Genomic DNA, 24,375 nt, shown 5'->3' on the forward strand with positions numbered 1-24,375 from the left:
ATGACACGCAGACATTTTGCCGTCGAAAAATAGCAGTCCCTAAAATTTAGGAGTTTCTGCCATTACATTCTTCTAGGTCATCTGACCCTCTTTGTACACTGCAGCCACACCCAGAACTGAAATGTAGCCTATGTAGCAAAGGATTCCGCTTTGGCTGGCCAATGACCCCACTTTGGCTAACCATAGTCCTTGTCCAACCTTAGTGATCTTTAGCCCTCAGGCCTGGACTCTCTCTGAACAGTTCCACATTGGCTATGCAATGCAGGGCAGTTAGATTTCCAGAGGGGTGTTTCCAAAAGGTAAAACAAACGAAATTCCCCAAAGAAAGATAAAATAAACAAAAATGGAATTGCCACTGGCTGGTGACATACTCCCCTCTTGAAATCTCAAACGTCCTCGTTTGCACCTATGTCGTACATGCTTACAGTCAGCACTCGGGTGTCCAGACATCGTGTCGACACAGCCTGCGTGTGAACCCTGTCCCAATGACATAGTGGAAGCGTCACACTGTGCCATTGCTTTGAGTCCATACCTTTCCAATGACAAAATGGAAGCGTCACATTTTGCCACTGTCTTTTAGTACACGTTGGATCTAGTAACCTTTCGAGCATACCCAAACCGACAGTTTAAGAATGCAGTTACACATGTACTCTTCAATAGAAATAATTGTTGTACCCTTGACAAACTGACAAGAAATACTCACTTCTATAGCACTAAACAAACTTTTGCACATTCCATAAGAGCAATTGCCAAACTAACAATCTGTACAGCTCAACATTCATGTAACATGCACTTCATTTGAGCTCAATGTAAGTAACATGTACATCATTTCTTTCAAAAGCCATTGTCACACTGACAATCCATGTAGCTCTGAATCTCAAGGGGTCAAGGTAGGTTGCAAACCAAGGTTTTAAGTTTCCATACTTTTAGTGACTCTGCAAGTTCACTTTTTTCCATCCACTTGACATCCAAAGGTGAATAGCTTTTGAACTTTACCAAACAACACCTTGCAACCTTGCCTTTTCTTTTCTTTCTTTATGTGCCAAAATCTATTCCGGGACCAAGATCTCGTCAAGTTCCTGGACTTCCGGCTGATCTTCAACTGGCATATCTTCTATCACATCACCCACATAGGGTCTGAGAAGACTCACATGAAACGCATTGTCAATCTTCCAACTCTTAGGCAATTTCAACCTTTATGCAATATCACTGATTTGCATACTGAGCATCGAAAACAATCTTTCTCTGCTCTTCATCTTGATCTTTGGAGATTAACCTGTGATCTACCCTTATGCTATCACTTTTATTGGGCTGAGAATTCTCTTTTTGACCCAATTTTGGCAACATAACTGTAGTAGAAACCTTCACAACCAAAAATCCACATATCCAAGTGATTATCCACGCATAATAGAGCACTTTTGCAAACCTGTCCTGGAAATTCAGCACGCTGAATTCTCTATTTTTAGCTCCTAAAATGCTCCAGATCACTTGTATTATTGTCCTCTAGCTTCCCCGAAGCTCTTGGGACAAAAAAGCATCAAATAGGGTCAAAACCCTAAATCTGCAGAAAAATGCAGCAAGCTGTATTTTCTTCTTTCGGGCTCTATTTTGCGTGCCAATCGCACCAATTCATAGCCTTTGATCTTCTGCATCAGTAGGACTACTTGCCCTTTGATTTACACGAGATTTCTCGCAAGAAATCTTGTTAAATCAACCTATACCTGTTTTGAATTAGCCTTTAGCTAATTCGGTACCTGTATGAAATCATTCCAAGTGGAAGGAGTCTGTCCTTGTAACAACAGTGTATTCCACCACTGACTTGCATTTTTTTTTCAGAAAAGTGGCAGCTTTCCTGACTTTAAATGCTCCTTCCAACAAATGCTTTGTCAAACTGTTCAAGGAAAGAGAAAACCTTTGTCCTCTCATCAAAGCCATTGAATGTGTCAATGGACTCACTGATCATCAAAGCCATTGAATGTGTCAATGGACTCATTGAATGTGTCAATGGACTCACTGATCATCTTCTTTGTATAGCTTTAGCTTATCCATTGACTCCAAATTGTCAAAAGAGACAGTTTGCATAATGGGTACACCTGTGGGAGCCATCTGTACTCCCTAACCAGTAACATGTTGATGTCCAGGTGTCATATTCACTGATGGGATTGAAAAACCAGCCATACCCAAGTTGCCTTGTGTTACCCCAAACTGACCTTGTGTGCCCTGAAATTCTGGGTGCAAACCAATGTTTGCATACATGGGGTTGGGCACCATGCCTTGCATACCCCTAAACATTGTTCTTGGCATGCCAAAACTTCTTTGAACTTGATGTGCTATTGATGAAGATTGTATGAACTCCATAAATCTTGGATTCTCCATCAATTGCTTGAACATGGTCACAGCAGTAACAACCTGCAAAGCTTTCTCTGCTTGGCCTGAACTCTCGCCAATTTCATGTGCAGTTGGAATAGGCTGTCTATCCTCTGAAGAGGAACCCTCTTCCTTGTTGCCATCCATCCTGTATCCAAAGAAAGACTCGTAGCCTTTCTCACCTGTATCCAAAGAAAGACTCTCGTAGCCTTTCTCACCTTTAAATCCAAAGAAAGACTCGTAGCCTTTCTCACCTGTATCCAAAGAAAGACTCTCGAAGCCTTTCTCACCTGTAAATCCACTCGATCTACTTTCAAACTCTCTATGTTTTCAAGGTCATCCCAAACTCTCTCTGTGTCTTTAACCAAAACTAACCAAGGCTCACTTTTTGAGGAAAAAGTGATTTAATCCCGTCGATGGAACCATCTAACCGGCCTATTAACTTCAAAAAGGGCGGTAGACTTTACTTCAAACCTTGATTTAGCTTTCACTCATTATTAGTCGTCTATTCTACCTGTGCTATAATAACACAAGAGAGGGGAATGGGATACAGATGCTAGAATGCATCTGTATGCGAGTCAGACACCAGATTGGCCCCTAAATAGGCGCCCCTTTCGGTATTTCTTTATTCTTTAAAAGAGGGAATAAAAGCTGTGGTTCCCTACTAGCTGCCCCGCACAATCTGGACTGAATTTCTTCTGTTCTGGCCCGATTTTGGCAGCATAACTGTACTAGGACCCTTCACAGTCAGTATCCCCACGCATTAGATGACTTTCCCGACGCATACGGACACTTTGCAAAACCTGCCGATAATCTGCAGCACGCTGAATTCTCTGTTTTCTGCCCTGAAAATGCGCCAGATCACCTGCACAGCGGTCCCCTCGCGTCCTCGTACCTCCTGGAGGTATTAGGGTCCGTTAAGGGCCGAAACCCTAAACCTGCAAAAATACACAGCAGGCTGTAATTCCCTGTTTCGGGCTCCGTTTCGCGTGCCGGTCGCATCCGTAGCAAGTCCTCGAGCTCCCGCACCTATAGGGCTACTTGCCCTTTGAATCGGACGAGATTTCGCACGTGAAACCTCTCCGAATCACCTGTACCTGTTTGCGGGGGATTAGCCGCTAGCTAATCCAGTACCTGTGCAAGAGGCTCTTGCCTCGGCAATCGCGCATGAACCCACAGAACTGTACATTGGTCAAATGAAAAGCCCACTAGAGGGGCATAACCATAAAGAATAGGGGAGAGAAAGAGTAGTGAGAGGTGTGCAGGTCATGACATCCTGCACCTCACTGTACATAGAGGGTAAGCCAGCACTCCATTGAAGCTCTCCCACCTGTGACAGCACTCAAAAACGAGCTCACAGCTGAAAATCACGTTTTTGCCTTCTCTTTAAGTAGTAAACCGGCCTCAGAGTGCCAAGTGTCACTCATTTGTGCATTTTCCCGCTTTAGACCCTCAGGTCTAATATCTCACTTGCAACCTGTGTTGACTTGGCCACAGAGTAACAAAATGATCCCCATGTTAAACTACACGTAATGACGCAAAGACTTTTTGCCATCCAAAAATAGCAATCCCTAAAATTTAGGAGTTTCTGCCATTACATTCTTCTAGGTCATCTGACCCTCTTTGTACACTGCAGCCACACCCACAACTGAAATGTAGCCTATGTAGCAAAGGATTCCGCTTTGGCTGGCCAATGACCCCACTTTGGCTAACCATAGTCCTTGTCCAACCTTAGTGCTCTTTAGCCCTCAGGCCTGGACTCTCTCTGAACAGTTCCACACTGGCTATGCAATGCAAGGCAGTTAGATTTCCAGAGGGGTGTTTCCAAAAGGTAAAACAAACAAAATTCCCCAAAGAAAGAGAAAATAAACAAAAATGGAATTGCCACTGGCCGGTGACAGAGGCTCTGGGCTTTGGGAGAGCCGCCCTTTGGTAGGAGTGCAGTGGGACCCGGCGGAGTGGTTTTGGCGGGATCCCTTCACTTCAGCCAATCACCCGGGGACCCCCTTCTTCCAGTACACAGCTCGGCTGGGTTGTCACATACTGACAGCACAAAGAGGCTCCTCCTTCTACAGTGACTCATTGGCAAGAGGAGGGTCTCATGTTTGACTTCTTCGCAGGGTTTCGGAAGCGATGTGGGACAGCAGACAGCCGAGGAGAGTCACCATGTTGTAGTGGTGGTTAGTTGCGCATCGAGCTACTGCAGTTGGGAGTTGGGTGGTGCACAGCGGCTTCTCGGTAGCATGTGCGGCTTGTGACCACTCATTTCAGACTCAACATCATTGTCTTTGGGACTTCCCCATGGCACAGCAGGTTTGGCTGCGGATTCTTCAGCCGATGCATGCGCTTTCTACAGCCAGTCGGTACACTTAGGGTGTTATAGCCTGGTCCACACTCATGGGCCCAGCGCTTCCCTTGCAGATGGCTTCAGTCACCACGATGATAGTGCTTCATGGGGGCCAGCCTACACTCCCACCACAGAGCTTGTCCCTCAAGAGTGGAGCAGTGATAGAGAGTGGTGTTGGGAGTTCAGCTGTGGCCTGACACTATGGTTCATCTTGCGAGCCCTCTGTTTTCGCATTCTCAATTCTCGACCGGCTGGAGCACACTCAGAAGCCAGTTTGAGAGACTTTAGGGCAGTTCCAACCACATGCAGGAGCGCCACGAGGACCATGGTTCATGGCGCGCCTAGTTGGCCGTACCGTCCACCAGTGTGGTAGTTTCCTCCTCCCATTTCCCGATTTAGCCATCCTTGTACATACCTTGTTTTTCATTGGGACAGTCTCCCCACATGTTGATGTAGCCCTCTTTGCTTGTAGCCCATTGGACGGTTTTTTAACTAATGGAAGGATTTTTTTCTTGCAAAAAAAAAACAAAAATAAAAACAAAAAGTCCCAATGAAGTATCACTAAAAACATATTTTCCTTTACTTAAAAAGGCAGCAGTTTATGTTAACAATCAGTTTCGCAAAAATTAAAACTTCTTTCAAAAGCAAAAGCTTATCAGCAAAGAACAGCATGGCAGACACACATAAACACGGAAAATAATAATCTTAGATTAAGAATTTCATGTGAAGATCAACCAAGAAAATGGGAGATATATCATGGTCTGTAACTTAGGCGCAACAGATCTAGGTTATTGCATAGATAACTTCATTGAAGTTTCTCTGAACCAATTCAAAATATAGCACATATCAGAACTTGACTTGCTAAAAGGAAGTACCACTGCTTGCTTAAATTTACAGATTATTCTGCAAATCAGAACTAATAAATTACACAAAAACTTTAGATTTTTCTGTTTGACTCCTAAGGCCATGAAGGACTTATTTAAATATCCTGCTTACTCCAAACTCTCTCAACAGCTCTTCCATTGGCTTCTCTGAAGAAGTAGATGAGTCTATAGAACACTGCGCAGAGGCACATCATACACCAAAGCACGCATGCACTTCCAAATGAATTTGCTCAACAAACACTTATAATGTCTCACAAAACATGTGACATGAGGTTAGCTAAATATCAAGGAACAGACAACAACTTCCACAATTCTATAGAGGAATACCATAGAAACTAAATCCGGGAAAATCCTCTTCCTTGAATAGCTGGAAACTATGAAGTGAGAAGTGTCAGATTTGCTCACCATACGCAGGTGGATTCGCGATAATTGCATCAGCATTAAAGGGAGCACCAGAGCCATCAGCCTTCGTGCAAGCAGGTAGCAAAGAGTTCATAATTGCTTTTAACTGCTTTTTCTGCATTGAAATTTCCGATGGTCCTGATGGTAAAAATCCCTTATTCTTCACCATATCTACAGAAATAAACTATAAAGATCATATATAAGAAACATTCTCCTTCTCGTGACACTACCGTGGGCACCTTTTTTGTTCGGGATTGAATGGTAGTGAACTTGAGATAACAAGTAGATTTATCAAGCTTACATCCAGCAAGAATCTTGGGATCCCCCCCAAGAGGATAAAACTCAAGACCATTTGAAGTAACAAAGCCTCGAAAATTTGCATGTGTCGCCAGTCTTACACGATGTCCCCTTTCCTGAAAAACAAAAGTGCATACACAATGAGGCAAACATTCAATCATTTGAGGTCCTTTTTTTTTTTGCCAAAACAAACAACAAAATGCACATTGCCAGTTTCTTTCACCATAAACAACCTTTTTATGGAACCTTGTGGCCTTTTTCTTTCAAAACAAAACACTGCTATCACTGACACTACACCATTAAAGCCACCAATATGTGCAAAAGTCTCCAAACGTGGATCATGTCACTGTGACCCCCTGTACCAGAACTATAAAACACAGGAGATTCTCCCATAGCCTGAGAACTGCAATTGGTGCTGATGAGCAGCTTTAGACAAACCTAGGGTGGCATCCGACATACTGTGCATAGAGTGCAGCAACTTGGTCCAAACAGTAACAGGGTGTCAGCGGCTCCTTACTCCTTGCGAATTGAACATAGAAAATCTTGCTTCTCTCTCAAAAGATCTCATCCTTCATCCTGTTGATGGTTGCAAGAGCATTTGTGAGACCAAAAGGCATCACCAAATACTCATACAAGGATGTCCTGAACACAGTCTTGTACACATCTCCAAGAGCGATCCTGATCCACTGATAACCACTTTTAAGATCGATTCTACTGAAGCAAGTAAATTTCTGTAATCTATCAAGTACATCATCAATCCTGGGTATTGGAATTTGGAAACCTGTTCTTGATGGCAAACTTATTGAGAGCCCTGAAATCGATACACATTCTCCAAGATCCGTCTTTCTGGTAAATAAGCAATACCGAAGAACTAAAACGTGAGATATTGTGTTGGATCAAACCCTTTTCCAAAAGGTCATGTCCTTGGCTCGTGATTTCTACCTGTTGGGCTCGGCTCTCTATAAGGGGGTCGGTTCAAAGGAATACTGCCACGGATCAATTCCATGGTGTGATCCTGTCACAAACTGGTGACGTGGCTGCCCTGTACACACATGGCTGCCCGGTACACACACACCCGCCTTGTTGGACTGCTGACGTGGTCTCAGTATGGACCTCCGCGAATTCCGGCGAACTTCCCGCTGACAGATGAAGTGGCAAGTACAGAATTCTGCTTTTGCTTACGCAAATGCTGGCTGAATTCTACGCAAAGTTGACTTGCTTTATTTTACCCAAATTGCAAGAGAGAGAGAGAGAGAGAGAGAGAGAGAGAGAGAGAGAGAGAGAGAAATGAAATGAAATGAAATGAAATGTTATATTAACGTCTTCAAAAGGCCAAAATGACCTATGAGACCAATCAGTTACAAAATAGTGAATCTAATACCATGTCTGGGTACAAAAGAACTAGAAAAGAACTAGAAGTGGAACAAAATACTACTACTACTACTACAATCTAAAACTACGTGGGTGTAGCAGCTGATACAATAGGTACCCGGTAAACTGGATGTAACAGTGTGTGAAACAAAGATGGAAGAAATGGTGAGGATCCATCCTCATCTGCACTCTGGATGTCGAGAGAGTATGGCTCGAATCTTCTGTTGTAGTCTCCGTCGATGCTGTGTAGCTCTTCTCCTCAGTCGCGGTCGTCTGTATCTCTGTAGCTCCAATGCTCGGTCGATGAGAGTGCCAGTAGTGGTCGAATGAGTGTGGGACGAGCTCTGCAGTGGTGGCTGCTCCTCTGGCTGTCCCATATCTAGTGAAAAGAAATCTGTAATGTGTCTCTGGGACTGCCTCTCTCTAGCTCTCCCCAGTAAAGTGTCTCTATACCTGTGTAACTCAAGTAGATATAGTCCAAGACATCTCTGATCCTCATAACTCATGACCCTAGATAGAGGACCAAAACCCTCTCTGAATAAGCAGTGGAAACGCCCCCGTATCTCATAGAACACTGTGCAATGACATATGTAGTGCAACTCTGTCTCTGGCTCTCTCTGGCATAATCGGCATAATCAGGGTTAGGGTTTCTCGCATGATCTCTGTCACTTTATTCCTCTCTCTCTCTCTCTCTCTCTCTCTCTCTCTCTCTCTCTCTCTCTCTCTCTCTCTCTCGTACTCATGCCATCTCTCTCTCTCTTTACCATGCTTTCGTTTAGGGTTTGCTGCTGTATTTTAGGGTTCGCGACCTGTTTTTAGGGCTCGCGACCTGTATTTTAGGGCTCGCGACCTTTTTTTTTTTTTTTTTTTTTTTTTTTTGGGGTTGTTGGACAGATCTGCGTTTTAGGGTTTGCTGCATTTTCTGCACTTTAGAAACATGCGATTATGCCAGAGATTATGCGAGAGAGAGCCAGAGACAGAGTTGCACTACATATGCCGATTATGCCAGAGAGAGAGAGCCAGAGCCAGAGCCCGAGATCATGCGAGAAACCCTAACCCTGACTGCTGCTGAAAAGCCTAATTCTGGAAACTCTAACCCTAACACCTGCAAACCCTAAAATCTGCCAGAAACCCTAACCCTAATCCTAACCCTAAAAACTGCCAGGAACCCTAACCCTAACCCTAGGGCAGCAGGCTGAATCCTGAAATTTGCGGAGGTATGCTGACGTGGCACTGTACGGCCAGGCCCGGAAATTGCGGAGCTGCTTTCTGCGGCAGATTTGTCAGCTTTTGGGTGACGGCAACTGTTGCTTTTGCTCAACGCAAATTATGAGAGAGAGAGAGAGAGAGAGAGAGAGAGAGAGAGAGAGAGAGAGAGAGAGAGAAAATCTCTTGCTTTATTGAAAAAAAGCTCAAGAGAGCTTGCGAGAGAGAGAGAGAGACTTTGCTTTTGATCTAAAGCTTCTGGGGCTCTGCTTTTGGGCATCCCTTGTAAACTTTAAATAAGAGGTTTGGGCTCCCACTCTGCAAAGCATCTAGACGCAGAGTCTGAGAGTGAGACCCGAACCACTCTTGTACTTTGAACTGATTAATACATAAAGAAATACCGAAAGGGGCGCCAATCTTTGGGGCCAGTATCTCTAGGCAAGGAACTCCGCCGGGCCAGTGCAAATCTATTGTGAACTGTGAACTGTTTTGAAGTGGTTATTTGGTGCTGTCGTGATTGATTCTTGACTTGGAGTGTCCAAGTCTGTTACAGTGGTATCAGAGCACGGCCGATTTCTCTTCTATGGGAAATCCGATCCCAATTTTTTTTCCGCGGCACCTATGGCTTCACGCAAGGATCAGTCGACTCCCTCTGCATCCGGAGATGTGGGTAGGGATCACAACGAAGATTACGGCAGAGAGTATGGCCCACCTCGGCCTACTCAGGCGGAGCTACGAGAGATGAAGCATCGTCAATTGATCAGCGATGCAACAAAGATGATGCTCAGTTTTGCGAAGGATCCAAAATTGGCAAAATATATGAGCGAGACTTCTTTTCAGGAAGTGCACGAGCAGTGGTGGCAGAAAACCACACCACCACCCCCGAAACCCGCTCTCAAGAAACCTTCTACTCACAAGGAATATTCAGAGAAGGAATTAGAAGAGGTGGTTGATGCACGGATTGCTCAGCTTTTTGACGCGCAGAACAAAGCCAAAAAGCATGGCAAAAAGCAGAAGAAAGGCACTGACTTCCCGGGTTATTTGGGTCGTCAGTCAACATTGACAAAGCAAAAAAACCGAAGAAGCGTGTTCAGTTTGAAGGAGCACCGAGTTCTTCTTCTTCTGACAGTTCTTCTAGCTCTTCAGATTCGAAAAAGGCAAAAAGCGAAGCAAGAAACAACACTTCGGAAAGGGCAAGATAAAAGGCAAAGAAGTCTAAATCTCGCCCAGTGAGTGACAGTTCTACAGAGGACTCGTCTACGGATAGTTCAGACTCTGATGACGGCAAATTTTATGCGAACAAGAAGAATTTTTATAAAGCCAACCAATATGACTTTCTGGAAGATAAAAGCAAGAAAGTCCGAGAGTTTAAGGAAGGTGGACAGTCGATCAAATTTGACACTTTTTCAGGATATAAAGATGCTTCGAAGGCTTTGTCTTTTATACAACAGTTTGACATCGCTTTCGCAGGAGGACGCTACTCAGAGCACTCCAAGATTCGGAGAGCTACCTCTTACTTTAAGGGGAATGCTCGAACTTGGTGGTCCACGCTTCTTTTAAACAAGACTGCGCCAATTAAATGGCTTCGTGAACCTATAACACATCATAGAAGGGGGAAGAAATATTCTTTGCAAGAGTTCACCGACGCCTCACCTCTCCCTTTAGCCTCCTTTGTGTCCGACTCCCCGCCCACAAAAAAGGATTTACCCTTTGAGGAGCTTCCACCAGGATGGTTACAAGAAGAGTATGCAGATTTTCACATCGATTAGATACCAACCCATGATATCTCAAAGCTCCAAGAGACACTCAATCTTCATCTTCTGATGCACCCTGACCAGCTACACCTCCTGACATGGTCAGAGTAGTCAACTTGGGCGAACCTAGCAACCCTCAGCACATCCTTTTAGCTGCTTGGTTATGCGATATAGAGCTTAATTACAACACCGTGAGCTGGCTTTGCTCATCCAACAAGCATCTGTGGCCAAAATACAATTGCCGACTTAAAATATGAAGTTCCTGTAAACATTACAAAAGTGGTCGTAATGGCTCAAAATGATAATAACGGGATATTCGATGATGTCCATGAGCTTGTATCTTCACATTACAGCATCCATCTTCATCTTCATCACTTCATCAGCATCTTCATATGGAATCTTTAGAGAATCTTTGAGAAATCTTCATGGAATCTTTGTGGAAGTGTTGTTGAAAGGTTGACCTGTCAACAGCATCATTTTAGGACGACTTTGTAAGTGTTATTGCATTGCTCTCTACGTTTAGTAGCTTTGGGTATTTGTAACCTTTAAATTTGAACATAACGTTTTCTTTGTATGTCTTGAATAGTGGTCGATTATTGCTACTCAATCAGGTAATCTCTTTTATGCACTCCTTTAAAGATGTTTTTGCCTGGTCTTACAAAGATTTGGAAGAAATTCCCTCCCGAATTGGACATCCATACTATCCCTCTGGTTGATGGGGCTGATTACAAGCTCAACCCTAAGTATGCAGAAGCTATCAAGAAAGAGCTAGAAAAAATGCAAGAAGTGGGGATCGTTGTACCAATGGAGCACTCTGAGTGGCTATCACCCATGGTCATAACGCCTAAGAAGCAATCCAACAAAATCCGCGTTTGCATAGACTACCACGCTCTGAACAAGGTAACTATTCCCCCTTCACTGAGTGTGTGCTTGAAGATGTGGCAAGGCACGTTTTACAGTTTTATGGATGGCTTTAGTGGCTATAATCACTTGGGCATCCATCCGGGTGATCAGCTCAAAACGGCTTTTGTGACTCCATGGGGTATTTTCATTTACACTAGAATGTCTTTTGGACTGAAAAATTCTCCGCCTTCTTTCAATCGCACAGTATATTTCATCTTTTGTCCTTTGCTCACGGATCATCTTCGCATATTTATGGACGATTTTTCAACCTTCTCGGGTGCTTAATGTTCAACTCCAGTGGAGAATCTAGAGAAGCACCTCGCTCAGCTCTCTGTCGTCTTCCTCAGGTGCAGGGAGGAACATCTGAAGCTCAATCCAAACAAATGCAATTTTTTGGTCGCTAAAGGTACACTTTTAGGTTATGTGGTGTTTGCTAAAGATTTAGCGCCTAACCCAAAGAAGATAGTAGCCATCTTGAAGCTGCCTCCTCCATCAATCCCAAAGGTGTTCAGAGCTTTGTAGGCCACACAGGCAATCATGCATGTTCATCCGGATGTATGCACAGGTAGCCCAACCATTGTCCCAGCTCACCAGTGCTACTATACCCTTTCAATGGTCAAAGCCCGAGGCTGAAGCATTTGCATACCTCAAAAAAAGTCTAACCGAAGCACCTATTCTAGTTGCCCCTAATTGGTCTCTCAAATTTCATGCGCATACGAATGCCAGTCAACTGGCTGTGGGTGTTGTGCTAACTCAGCCTAGCAAGGAGTTCAACCTGGATCGGCCTGTTCACTATGCAAGTCAACTACTAACCAAAGCAAAGTGCAACTATAGCACGGCAAAAAGGGAAGGTTTGGCTAATACGTTATGCTCTAGAAAAATTTCGTCGCTATTTATTAGGAATGCACTTCATAGTTATTATTGATCACCATGCCCTACGCTATCTGCTCAACAAGCAGCAAGTTGCAAGTCGAGTGTTGCGGTGGTTACTCCTATTTCAGGAGTTTAATTTTGACGTGGTCCTCAGTCCTGGCAAGCATCATGTCATGGCTGACCACCTCTCTCACATTCAAACAGGTGAAGAAGCTACGGGGATTGCAAATGACTTTCCAGATAGCAATCTCTTTGAGGTGGATACAACTCTAGAATGGTACGGCGATGTCTTGGATTCACTATCAGTGACATGGCAGCCATTTGGGCAGGAGAAACCACACACACCCCAGCTGACGTGGCAGCAGTCCTAGACTTTGCACTGCAAATGCTGACGTGGCAGCGTAAATCACGGCGCACTTCACCGCGGAAAACGCGGAAAACCGTACGGCATGCTGACGTGGCTCGCTAGCGTGAGAAAACAAGCAGGGCTGTTTTTTTTACGCAGCCGAAATCTACGCAAAGATTTGAGAGAGAGCTTTTGGAGTGTTTGCTTTATTTTTGAAAAAGGGCTTGAGAGCTTTTGATTTTCAGCTTTTGGGGCTTTGCTTTTAGCATCCCTTGTAAACCTTTATAAGTGAGATTTGTAAACCTTTTAGCATCACTTGTAAACCTTTATAAGTGAGGTTTGGGCTCTCACTTCTCAGAGCATCTGGACGCAGAGTTTGAGAGTGAGACCCTCCCACTCCATTGTACTTTGTGCAACAGATTTAATACAAAAAGAAATACCGAAAGGGGCGCCAGTCTTTGGGGCCAATACCTCTTGGCACGGATCTCCGCCGCAGTGTCGAATCAAATTGTGAGCTGTTTTGAAGTGAATTCTTGTCGTGTCGCGGTAGATTCTTGACTTGGAGTGTCCTAGTCTGTTACAGTGGTATCAGAGCGCAGCCAATTTCTCTTCTACGGGAAATCCGATCTTTTTTACGCGGCACTTATGGATTTAAGCAAAGGACAGTCGACTTCCTCTGCATCCGGAGATGCAGGAAGAGAGTCACGAAGAAGATTCACGGGAGGGAGGAGTGCGGCCCACCTCGCCCTGCTCAGGCAGAGCTTGAAGAGATGGAACATCGGAGATTGGTCGATGATGCAACAAAGCTGATGATGAATTTTGCGAAGAACCCTAGATTTGCAAAATCTTTCAGCCACACCTCCTTCGACAAGGTGCACTCACAGTGGCGGCAAACCACGGAGCCACCCCTCAAACCGGCACTCGAGAAACCTCCTACTCCAAGGATGTTTACAGAGCAAGAACTAGAAGACGTGGTTGATGCACGGATTAGCCAGCTTTTTGACGTGCAGAACAAAGACAAAAAGCACGACAAAAAGCAGAAGAAAGGCACTGACTTCCCGGGTTATTTGGGTCACCAATCTACATTAGCCTCGGCAAGAAAGCAAAAGAAGCATGTGCGATTTGAAGGAGTACCCAGTTCTTCTTCTTCTGACAGTTCTTCTAGCTCCTCTCACTCGAGCGAAGAAGACAGAAAAGGGAAAAAGCGAAGCAAAAAGCAACACTTCGAAAAGGGCAAGAAGAAGGCAAAGAAGTCTAAATCTCGCCCAGTTGTTGACAGTTCTACAGAGGACTCGTGGGGAAAAAGCGAAGCAAAAAGCAACACTGCAAAAAGGGCAAGAAGAAGGCAAAGAAGTCTAAATCTCGCCCAGTTGTTGACAGTTCTACAGAGGACTCCTCGTCGGATAGTTCGGACTCCGATGACAGTAGATTTTATGCAAGGAAGAAGAAGTTTTATAAAGCCAACCAGTGTGACTTTCTGGAAGATAAAAGCAAGAAAGTCCGAGAATTTAAAGAAAGTGGACAGTCATTTAAATTTGACACGTTTTCTGGATTTCGAGATGCTTCTAAGGCTTTGGCCTTCATACAGCAGTTTGACATAGCTTTCTCTGAAGGACATTACTCAAAGCACTCCAAGATTCGGAGGGCTACCTCTTACTTCAAGAAAAATGCTCGAACTTGGTGGTCCACGCTTCTATTGAACAAGAAAGCGCCAGTTAAATGGCTGAAATTTAAAAGGCTTTTTATTTCTTCTTGGTTGACTGGGGAGTACGAACGCGAGAACTGCTTGGAACCATCTTCAGATGACAAGAAGGATACATTGGACGCATATTGCGAGAGATTCTGGAGCCCTTTTCTACCAGCCTCTTCATTTAAGAAGATCTCGTTCAAAGAATAGATTGAGCGGTTTACCTTGGGACTTCCTACAGAGATCCGAGATCACTGCTTAGAGCAAAAGTCAGATTCCATTCAGAAACTGATGAGTCATGTGAAATGGGGTTTTGCCATTGATTCCCGCAATTTGACCTACCCCACACATGAAATCATGACACAAACGACTGAACAGACTTCAAACAAGGAAAGTAGAAAGAGGAAGAGCAACCCAGAAAAGAAAGAAAAGGATGCACTACCCAAGCTCACTCTTCGAGAGAGAGCTCTTTACATCAGAGAGGGGAAGTGCTTTGGATGCGAGGAAACTAGGCATATCTTCACGAAGTGCCCTATAAAGGCACCGAACAAACAAAACGACAAAGATGAAGACAGGCCTGAGGGTTCGAAAGCAACTGAGGAACGTGGACAAACAGGCAAGATGAAAGCAGGACTGGTTCCAGATTGCATGGGTATTGACCCAAGCATGATTGACGAGAGTACAGAACTTTGACGAGCTTGGGGCAAAGTGAAAGACTAAGAAGCCCTGATTTTCTTTGATGGAGGAGCCAAGGCCAACTTCATTTCACCTGAATTGGCAGCGCGGCTCGAGATCACACCCGATCGGATGGGACCACTAGCAGAGGTAGTTCTAGCGGCACCCGGCAAGGACGTAGCACGTACACCTGTCATTGGCAAACATCAGTTGCACTGTCAGGGGTATTTGGGGCACGAGGACTTCTACATAATGCCCTTGGAAGGTTGTGATGTCCTCTTGGGAATTCCAAGGTACCATAAGAACAACGCCGTGGTCGACTATCAAGCGAGAAAAGCGACTTTGACAACAGCGAAGGGCCGAACTATTGTACTTGATGTGAAACTTTAGGGCGAGTCTTTGTAGCACGGCTACAGTGTCACTTCACAGGACAAACAGACAGTTGGACAGTTAGCTACAGTTGGTCTGGTTCACATTGGACAGACCCTTTGGGATAGGGAGTGACACGTGGCAGGATATCGACGGTGGTCTAGTGGACATCGTGGCCAGGTCACCACCACCACTCAGTTTGGAGATAGACTTAGCTGACTGGACATTTATGAGCCGTTGGTGGCTCTTTATGGTTGTACATATGAGTAGTCGTTTTGGGCCAGTTGCATTATCTTGTACGTAGTCGTCTAGAGTGGGTCTTTACACAGAGCACGTCTTCACCATCCCTGCACATCTGAGCCTCGACACCCCCATTGTACCTGTGAGTCCTGGGCTGGAGCTGAGTGTGCTGCCACGCCAGAGTCTGTATCAGTCTTTGAGATAGTCGAGTCATATGTTCTGGTCTGTTGTTGTGTCTTTGTGAGCTCTGTTGATGTCTATTGTTTCCTTTCTGTTCAGTTTGTTTGAGTGAGATTGTCACGCACATTGCACTGAGGACCACCCACTGTAGAGAGCACGACACATTATCCGCGCTACAGGTGCTCTCATTTTGGCGATCACAGTGGGACCTCAACTGAAATCTCACTCTGTGAGGTGCAAATCTTGAAGCTAGTTAGGTTAATCTAGCTTCGCCTACCTTGCCTAGCTTCGCCGACCTTGCCTTGCACTGTTCTCCTATAGCCTGGTCCAATTGTTCCCCTCTCGCCTGGTCCAACTGGTCTAGTCCTCTCTCGCCTGGTCCAATTGGTCTAGTCCTCTCTCGCCCTGGTCCAACCTATCCTCGTCCCTGGTCTAGACCTCCTCAACCCTGGTCTAGTCCTCCTCGTCCCTGGTCCAGCCTGGTCCAGTCACTTGCCTGGTCTAGTAGAGTCTAGACCAGTCTTCAGCCGGTTCAAGGTTTTCTTGCCCGAAGGTTGGTTGGATTGGTGGTCACTGCATGACACATACAAGGCGGTCAGTCGAGCGTCAAAGCGCACTACTGAGCCCTCTGAAGTACTATAACAGAAGACAACCTTTGGTACCGAGTAGAAGTCCATCAACCTCATCACCTATCCCTCCACATACATCACCCATTCCTTCATCCGCTTCCACATCTTCCAGATCACCTTCTCCAGTAAAGCTCTCTCCTATTCTGCTACAGGCTACTGAGCTACAGGCTCAGCAAAGGGGCCATGGAGCCGTTGGCTAGCCTTTTGGCTAAGGTAAACATCAAGTTCCCTACATTCAAAGGACTCTCTTCAGAAGATGCTGACGACCATGCAAGGAGGTTTGTCTCTCTCTGTAGGGGTCGTGGTCTTAACAGGGAAGATGCTTACTTGGTACTCTTTCCATCCACCTTGGATGGCTTAGCAGACAAATGGTACAGCCAGTTTGCAGAGAACCATTTTGCAACTTGGGCAGCCTTAAGGCAACAGTTCTGTGCAGCTTTCACGCCCGGTGACTACCAGGAGAAGGTGTTGGATGAGTTAGCCAACATGGTGCTCCAGCCAGAGGAGAGTTTTGCAGAGCTTATGACTAAGACCAAGTCTCTAGTTGCCAAGCTTCCTCAGCAACCCGGTGAATTCATGGTGAAGAAGTGGGTGGACAAGGCACTTCCCAAAACTTCTCAACAAAAACTCCGAGAGAGTCTCCGGCCTGTCGCCACTTTGGAGGAGTTCATCGCAGCTTCTACTAGGATAGAGGGGGCTAGGAAGCTGTTCAACAACTCCCCTCACATAGAGACGACCTCTGTGTTTCCGGAAAGTCCTGCTGATCCATTGACTTCTTTACGTAGAGAACTTGAAGCCCTAAAACTACAACGCGCTCTTCAAGAGGAGAAAAATATCTCTCTTCGCCAGGAGAAACCCCCACATCTTGAGGCTTTGGATCAAATCAAGAGAGAGCTAGAAGAGCTTCGGTCTCAACAAGAGACTAAGGCTATGGTATGGTGCAGCTCGTGTCGCTCTCCAGGGCATCCTCCACAGGACTGTCCCCTTCGGGCTTATTGCCACTTCTGCGAAAAATCTGGGCACGAAGACAAGGATTGCTATTATATCAAGGGGTTGCGGAAAATACAACAAAGTCTAGGTCCTTCTCTCCAACAAGGGCTAGCACCTGCATCAAACATGGTCTCACCCTATGGCCATTAGAACCCGTTGCCACCTCTGCTGACAACACCTCCTATGCAGCAAGGTATGCACAATAACTTTAAATCTCCCATCTTTTATCATGCTAGTACTCCTTCAGTTCCCGAAAGCTTCTACACGTCAGCCTCCGGTCCCATGCAGCAAGGGCAGAGACCACCTCGCCCCTCAAATAGGCCAATTTTGTGCTACAAGTGCGGGGAGTATGGACACTATCAGAGCAAATGTCCCTTACCAGAAGGGTCCCCTCCTTGCCGACATTGCCCTGAAGCTAAGGATCACTATAGTAAGGATTGCCCAAAACATTGACCGTCCACATCTGCAAGCACAAGCCAGAACCAGCAGGAGTTTACATTTCCATCACAGTAAGCTCCATTCCACAGGCACCGCCTTCCACTCTTGTAGTTTCCTCTCAAGAAGGGTTGAAGCAAGTGGAAGAGCCGGCTGGGGTGCTCACACGGGCACAGAGAGCTGCTCTTGGCCTCAGCCTCCCTAGTGGTCCAATCTTTCCATCTCCTGTCACACAAATGAGTCAACCTCCAGTAGTAGCTGACAAACCAGCAGGTAGTGTCAAGAGCCAGCCTACCTCGCTTCTATCAGATATTGATGGTGCTTTCATCGAAGCAGTAGAGGACTTGCAAAAGCTTAACATACCAAAGCAAGCTCTAATAAAAGGAAACAAGCCCACAGCAGAGTCTATCTTAAAAAACACTTTTCAACAAGTGTCACTGTACGACATGCTTCAACTTGATGCAAATTTTAGAACTGACACCCTTTCCATCATCCAATCTCTGTACCCTGGTGCAGGGCCTAGTGGCGGGCACCTACCTGTGCAGCCCTTGGAGTCCTACATGATTTCATATCCAGCTGCTCCCCTCACCGACTATAAAATTCCTCGTCTCATTGTGTCTATTCTTGGGCATCAATTCTCAGGCGTCATAGTGGATGGTGAATCTGGGATCAATCTGATGCCAGAATTTACTATGTTGGCCTTAAGTCTGCAGCCTACCCACCCTGCTCCATTCACTGTTACATTGGCAGACCAGAGGACAGTCTACCATGTGGGCATAGTAGAGAAGGTGCCGCTGATGATACAAGACTTCACATTTAGCTTGGATTTTGTGGTGGTCAGTCTTCCTCAGGTGGAGGGAGGATTTCCTTTGCTGATTGGTCGACCATGGTTGAGGCATACTAAGGCACTTCAAGATTGGGGCAACGACGCCATGTGGATACATACTCCTGGCTCCCCCATGCAACCAATTCGGCACGAAGGAGGTATGGATCCAGTGGTTCATCACAACTCACTGTCAGTACAGTCCAATCCCGATCCTGAGCAGCCCATCCCACCTGACAGGTCTGACGAAGACCTGTTGCAGTGGTTGGACGCTTCCGCCTCAATGCCATGCTATGTAGTCTCTATTCAAAATTCACATGTACCAGTAACACTATCTCTTCCAATTCCTCAGGGGGACACAGATGTCAGAAGTCCTACACTAGACAGTAGTCCTACACCAGACAGTGGACGAGTCCAAGAAGTACATGGGTAGGCCCCAAATTCTCAGGATTCAAATGATCCTCCTATGGAAGCCCTCGGCCTTGGGGAACCTATCACACATCACCGAAGGGGGAAAAAATCTCCTCTGCATGAACTCGCCAATGATTCCCCCCTTCCTCTAACATCTCCCAAGTCGGATGCCCCGCCCACTCAAAAGCACTTTGTTATGTCTGTGTCTGAAGATTTACCCTTCGATGAACTTCCACCTGGATGGTTACAAGAAGAGTATGTGGAGTTTCCAATCGATCAAACGCCAGCACATGATGTCTCGAAGCTCCAAGAGGCAGCTCATTTTTCAACTTCTGAAGTATCCTCCACAGTTACACCTCCTGACCCTGTCAAAAAAGTCAACCTGGGCGACCCTGACAACCCTCAGCATGTCCTCTTAGCAGCTTGGTTATGGGAGCATCCCGCATTACTTCACCAGGTAGTTTCTTTTATTCACTCGTTTAAGGATGTTTTTGCTTGGTTCTACAAGGATTTGGAAGGGATCCCGCCAGAATTGGGTCTCCACACAATCCCTCTGATTGAAGGGGCTAAGCCTATCAGAGGCCGAGCTTATAAGCTCAACCTGAAGTATGCAGAGGCTGTCAAGTCAGAGCTCGAAAAAATGCAAGAGGCAAGGATCATTGTACCTGTGGAGCACTCTGAGTGGTTATCACCCATGGTGATAGCGCCTAAGAAGCAGTCCAATAAAATTCGGGTGTGTGTAGATTGCCGCGCACTAAATAAGGTAACTATTCCATATGGTTTTCCCACACCTTTCACTGAGCGTGTGCTCGAAGATGTAGAAGGGCATGTTTTGTACAGTTTCATGGATGGGTTTAGTGGATACAATCAGTTGGGCATCCATCCAGATGATCAGCTGAAAACGGCCTTTGTGACTCCCTGGGGTATTTTTATCTACACTAGAATGTCTTTTCCGTTGAAAAACGCTCCACCTTCTTTCAATCGAGCGGTATATCTCATCTTTTGTCCGCTGCTTACGAATCATCTTCACATCTTCATGGATGATTTTTCGACCTTCTCAGGTGCTCAATGTTCAACCCCAGTGGAAAATCTAGAGGAACACCTCGCTCAGCTCTCTGCTGTCTTCTCCAGGTGCAGAGAGGTACGGCTAAAACTCAATCCTGACAAATATCACTTTTTGGTCACTGAGGGTACACTTCTAGGCCATGTGGTGTCTGCCAAAGGTTTAGCACGAGACCCAGAGAAGATCTTGGCAATTTTGAAGTTACCACCTCCTATCAATCCGAAAGATGTTCAGAGCTTTGTAGGCCACACAGGATATCATCGTAGGTTCATACAGATGTATGCACAGGTAACTCAACCATTGACCCGACTCATTAGTGCTACAGTACCCTTTAAATGGTCAAAACCTGAGGCTGAAGCATTTGAATACCTCAAAAAGCGCCTCATTGAAGCACCTATTTTAGTGGCTCCAGATTGGTCTCTTCCTTTTCATGTGCATACGGATGCCAGTCAACTGGCTGTGGGGGTTGTGCTGACTCGGCCTAGTAAAGAGTACAACCTGGATCGCCCTGTTCACTATGCAAGTCGCCTGCTCACCAAAGCAGAGCGCAACTACAGCACCACCGAAAGGGAAGGTTTGGCTATGGTGTATTCTTTACAAAAGTTTCGTCATTACTTGTTAGGGGTCCACTTCACTATCATCACAGATCATCATGCGCTACGCTATCTTCTGAATAAACCCCAAGTTGCAGGAAGAGTGTGGAGATGGCTACTCATATTCCAGGAGTTCGACTTCGAAGTAGTGCTTAGTCCAGGCAAGCGGCACATCATGGCCGACCATCTCTCTCGCATACACACAGGTGAGCCCAATACTGGGGTTGATGATGATTTTCCTGATAGTCATCTTTTTAAGGTGGACACAACCCTAGAATGGTATGAAGATGTGTTACATCTGCTCTCTACTGGCCTATATCCTGAGAATGCTTCTTCCTTGCAAAAAAGAAGACTCTTGCTGAAGTCTAGACCGTTCTCTTTGATTGGCAGACAACTCTACAAATCTGGGCCAGATGGTGTGCTGCGCAGGTGTGTCTCCCCTCATGAAGTAGACCACATTCTGGAGGATACACACAGTGGTCCTACACGTGGCTACTACCCTGGTCATATCACGGCGCAAAAAATTTTACAGACAGGCTTATGGTGGCCCTATATATTCCGAGATTCTATTGCTCATGTCAGGATCTGTGATGTCTACCACCGATGTGCGCCCAAGCCTAGCAAGCAATCAAATCGCCCTCTGCAGGTATCTATGGCGTGGTTGCCCTTTGAGAGATGGGGCTTGGACTTTGTTAGTCCAGTTACTCCATCTGCTCAACCAGGCAATCGTAAGTACATCTTGGTAGCAACAGATTATGCAACAAAATGGGCCGAAGTGGTGGCTACCATTGACTGTCCAACCGCCACTATCGCAAAAATTTTGTATGAAAATATTTTTTGCAGGTTTGGGTGTCCTCTGGAAGTCACCAATGATCGAGGTAGTCATTTTGTCAACGACTTGATCTCCACTCTCCTCACGAATTACAAGATTTTTCATCGCAAATCTTGCTCTTACTATCCTCGAGCAAATGGGCAGGCTGAAAGCACTAACAAAGTGCTAATCGCGCTTCTCAAAAAAGCTTGTCATCTGCATCCAACATCTTGGCTCAGGCTATCCTCGGCACTGTTTGGGCTTATCCCACCTCCTTCAAGGCAACCACTAACTACACCCCATTCTAGCTAGCTTTTGGCTTAGAAGCAATTGCACCATATGAGTTCAACTCAGGTTCAGCAAGAGTGGGAAGTGTTCGTGTCACAGCTGGGATTACTTCAGCAAACTTCTCTCGTCTCTCAATGTTAGAAGAAAGAAGGAGGTTAGCTTCACATGCTCTCCAAACCGAGCAGATTCGTCGCAAAGCGTGGCATGATCGCCATCTCCGAAGGCCGAAAATAACGCAAGGCTCCCTAGTGCTACTCTATCAAGCTAAGTATCTAAAGAAAGCCAAGAAGCTGGTTCCAGCCTGGCAAGGGCCATTCAGGGTACATGAAATTTTGCCACAAGGAGCAGTCCAGTTAGTAACTTTGAACTGTGTTCCATTGCCTCTGGTAAATGGCTCCAAAATCAAGTGCTATTACTTCTCTGAGTAAACGGTCTAACACTATGCAACTATTCCGCCATCTGTAGGTTCTATATCCCATCTCTCACCTCCCCACTATCTTTCCACCAGAACGGGTGTTCTGCTACTGTCTCAGTTCTGCTATGTCTGTAGAAGTTTTCGCATTTTCCTCCTAAGGTATCTTTTCTCCACTAAGTCTTGGTAATTGGGTATTGTATTGAACTTCTTCAGTCCAAACACTCCTTCTCGAATTGTTTCTATCCTCAGTGTTATTTGCCGTTAAGTACTAAGGTCTTTCCAGTTAAGCTTATAGTCAGGAGTCTCCAAGGGTCGTGGCTCTGTTCAATTGGAACAAGTGGACTCTGCTCAGATGGCGATTGAGAAAGTGAACGATATGTAATCAAGGACTAGATGAGGCTAAACTATCACTAATGTCTATGTGAAGAATATGGCAGAGTTTATGTCAGATAAGATTGTAGGACCGTCTTTGAAACCTTTGGTCCCATTAGCAGTAAAGTTCTTATTCTAGCTCCAGGAATGGGCCATTAGAGCTTCTTTACTTTTGTGCTCCAAAATTGGCTACAAGTAAAAGTAAAAAGTGCTTGGGCGAGCCTTAATCCCTAATCGCCTTCTTTTCTCTAAGCTTCAATACCAACAGATTAAATTATCCCACTCTACAAGCATCAACTTCTCTTCCTTCTTTTCTTCTTTTCCCGTGTATCTGCCCACTACGTTCTTCTCTTCCCGGTGTATCTGCAAACTCGTCTGATTCCATACCTCCCTCGCCCCTACCCTCTACCCGCCCCCTCGCCCTACTCTCTCCCTCGCCCCCTACCCTCTCTCTACCTACCCTACCCTCTCTGCCCTTCGCACCTATCCATCAAAAATCTCCAAAACGCACCTACCAAAAATCTCAACAACGCACCCTACCAGAAATCTCAAAAACGCGTCTATAGAATCTTCTGCTCTTCTAGTGTCGAGATCTCGTACTTGAACATTCTACCAACTGTACTCACTATCGCAGGACGTAGCAAGAAACAGACAACAGAAGGTGGTAGCAGCAAAAAAGAATTGTTGCGAAAGAAGAAAGCCGTGGCTGCAGAATCAGAGGAATCAGAGAGTGAGGAGATGTCAGCAAGCAGTAGCCACGGCTTGGATGACATAACTTCCAGCGACCCCAGTGATGAAAGCTACAAAGCAGACTCGCCCTCTGAGTCAGTGAAACCGGCCCATAGGGCGGTAGGCGTTGGCTTTCACCCGAAATTCTTTACTTTATACACACACACAGAGCACTTTGCAAAGAGAACCTTCGACGGGAGTTAACACTTGAATACACACACGGCTCGGAAGCTAGAATGCTCCGAGCAGACGCCGACAACCTATAGGCCCCAAAATTGGCGCCCCTTTCGGTATTTCTTTATTCTTTAGGAGGATAAATTACAAGGTAAGGTCCTGGGAATCCTTCACATGTATCCACCTAGATACCATTTGATTTGGCCAAATTTCGGCAACATAACAGCCCCAAAACTTGCGCGAAACCAATTCCCCTGCTGGAACTCACTTGCACTGGCGTATACCCTCTGATTCCTGTCCAAAAACAGTAAATTCAGCACGCTGTATTTACTGGTTTTTGCCCTGTTTTCAGCCCCAAACAGTCCCGTAACTGTCCTCTGCCAATGGGGCACGATTCCCAATGATCCTGGCGTCCGTATGGCTGAAAAACAGTGAATTTACAGCGCATACACAGCGCTGATTTTGCACCTGTACGGTGAGGTTATGACCCTCACCAGTGCCTGCTTTGGAGCAGCAGTTAGCTACCCCTGTTCCTGCTCAAGGAGGCTCTTGCCTCAGCACAAAAGCATGAACCCACACAACTGTACATCAGTCAAATGAGTAGCCCTCTTGTGGGGCATCACATAACTGCACGTAGGGGAGAGAGAGAGCAGTGTGTAGTGTGCAGGGCATCACTCCTAGCACCACACTGTACATGAGAGGGAAAGAAAGCACTCCATAGCTCTTAACCTGTGACAGGTT

General features: G+C 45.7%; 1 protein-coding gene across 27 annotated transcripts in view; it reads right to left on the minus strand.

The window, feature by feature from the left end:
• The window catches only part of LOC147425868 (sterol 3-beta-glucosyltransferase UGT80A2-like), a 109,028-nt gene that overhangs the window by 39,127 nt on the left and 45,526 nt on the right, over positions 1-24,375 (minus strand). For 16 of the 27 annotated variants that reach the window (XR_015186086.1, XR_015186092.1, XR_015186090.1 and 13 more), the window contains 2 exons: positions 6,231-6,413; positions 6,004-6,115 (listed from right to left, as the gene is read on the minus strand). Coding sequence is in view for 17 of the 27 variants with exons in the window: in XM_086497820.1 (XP_086353946.1) it covers positions 6,004-6,115; positions 6,231-6,413 (295 nt within the window). In the remaining 10 variants the exon portion in view is untranslated. Of the gene's footprint in view, positions 1-6,003; positions 6,185-6,230; positions 6,414-24,375 lie in introns of those variants that run through there. The other 11 variants (XM_086497828.1, XM_086497827.1, XM_086497826.1 and 8 more) reach the window with 7 other exon arrangements.

This window comes from Adiantum capillus-veneris, chromosome 24 (assembly GCF_014529385.1).
Source record: "Adiantum capillus-veneris isolate H3 chromosome 24, ASM1452938v2, whole genome shotgun sequence".
NCBI lineage: Eukaryota > Viridiplantae > Streptophyta > Polypodiopsida > Polypodiales > Pteridaceae > Adiantum > Adiantum capillus-veneris.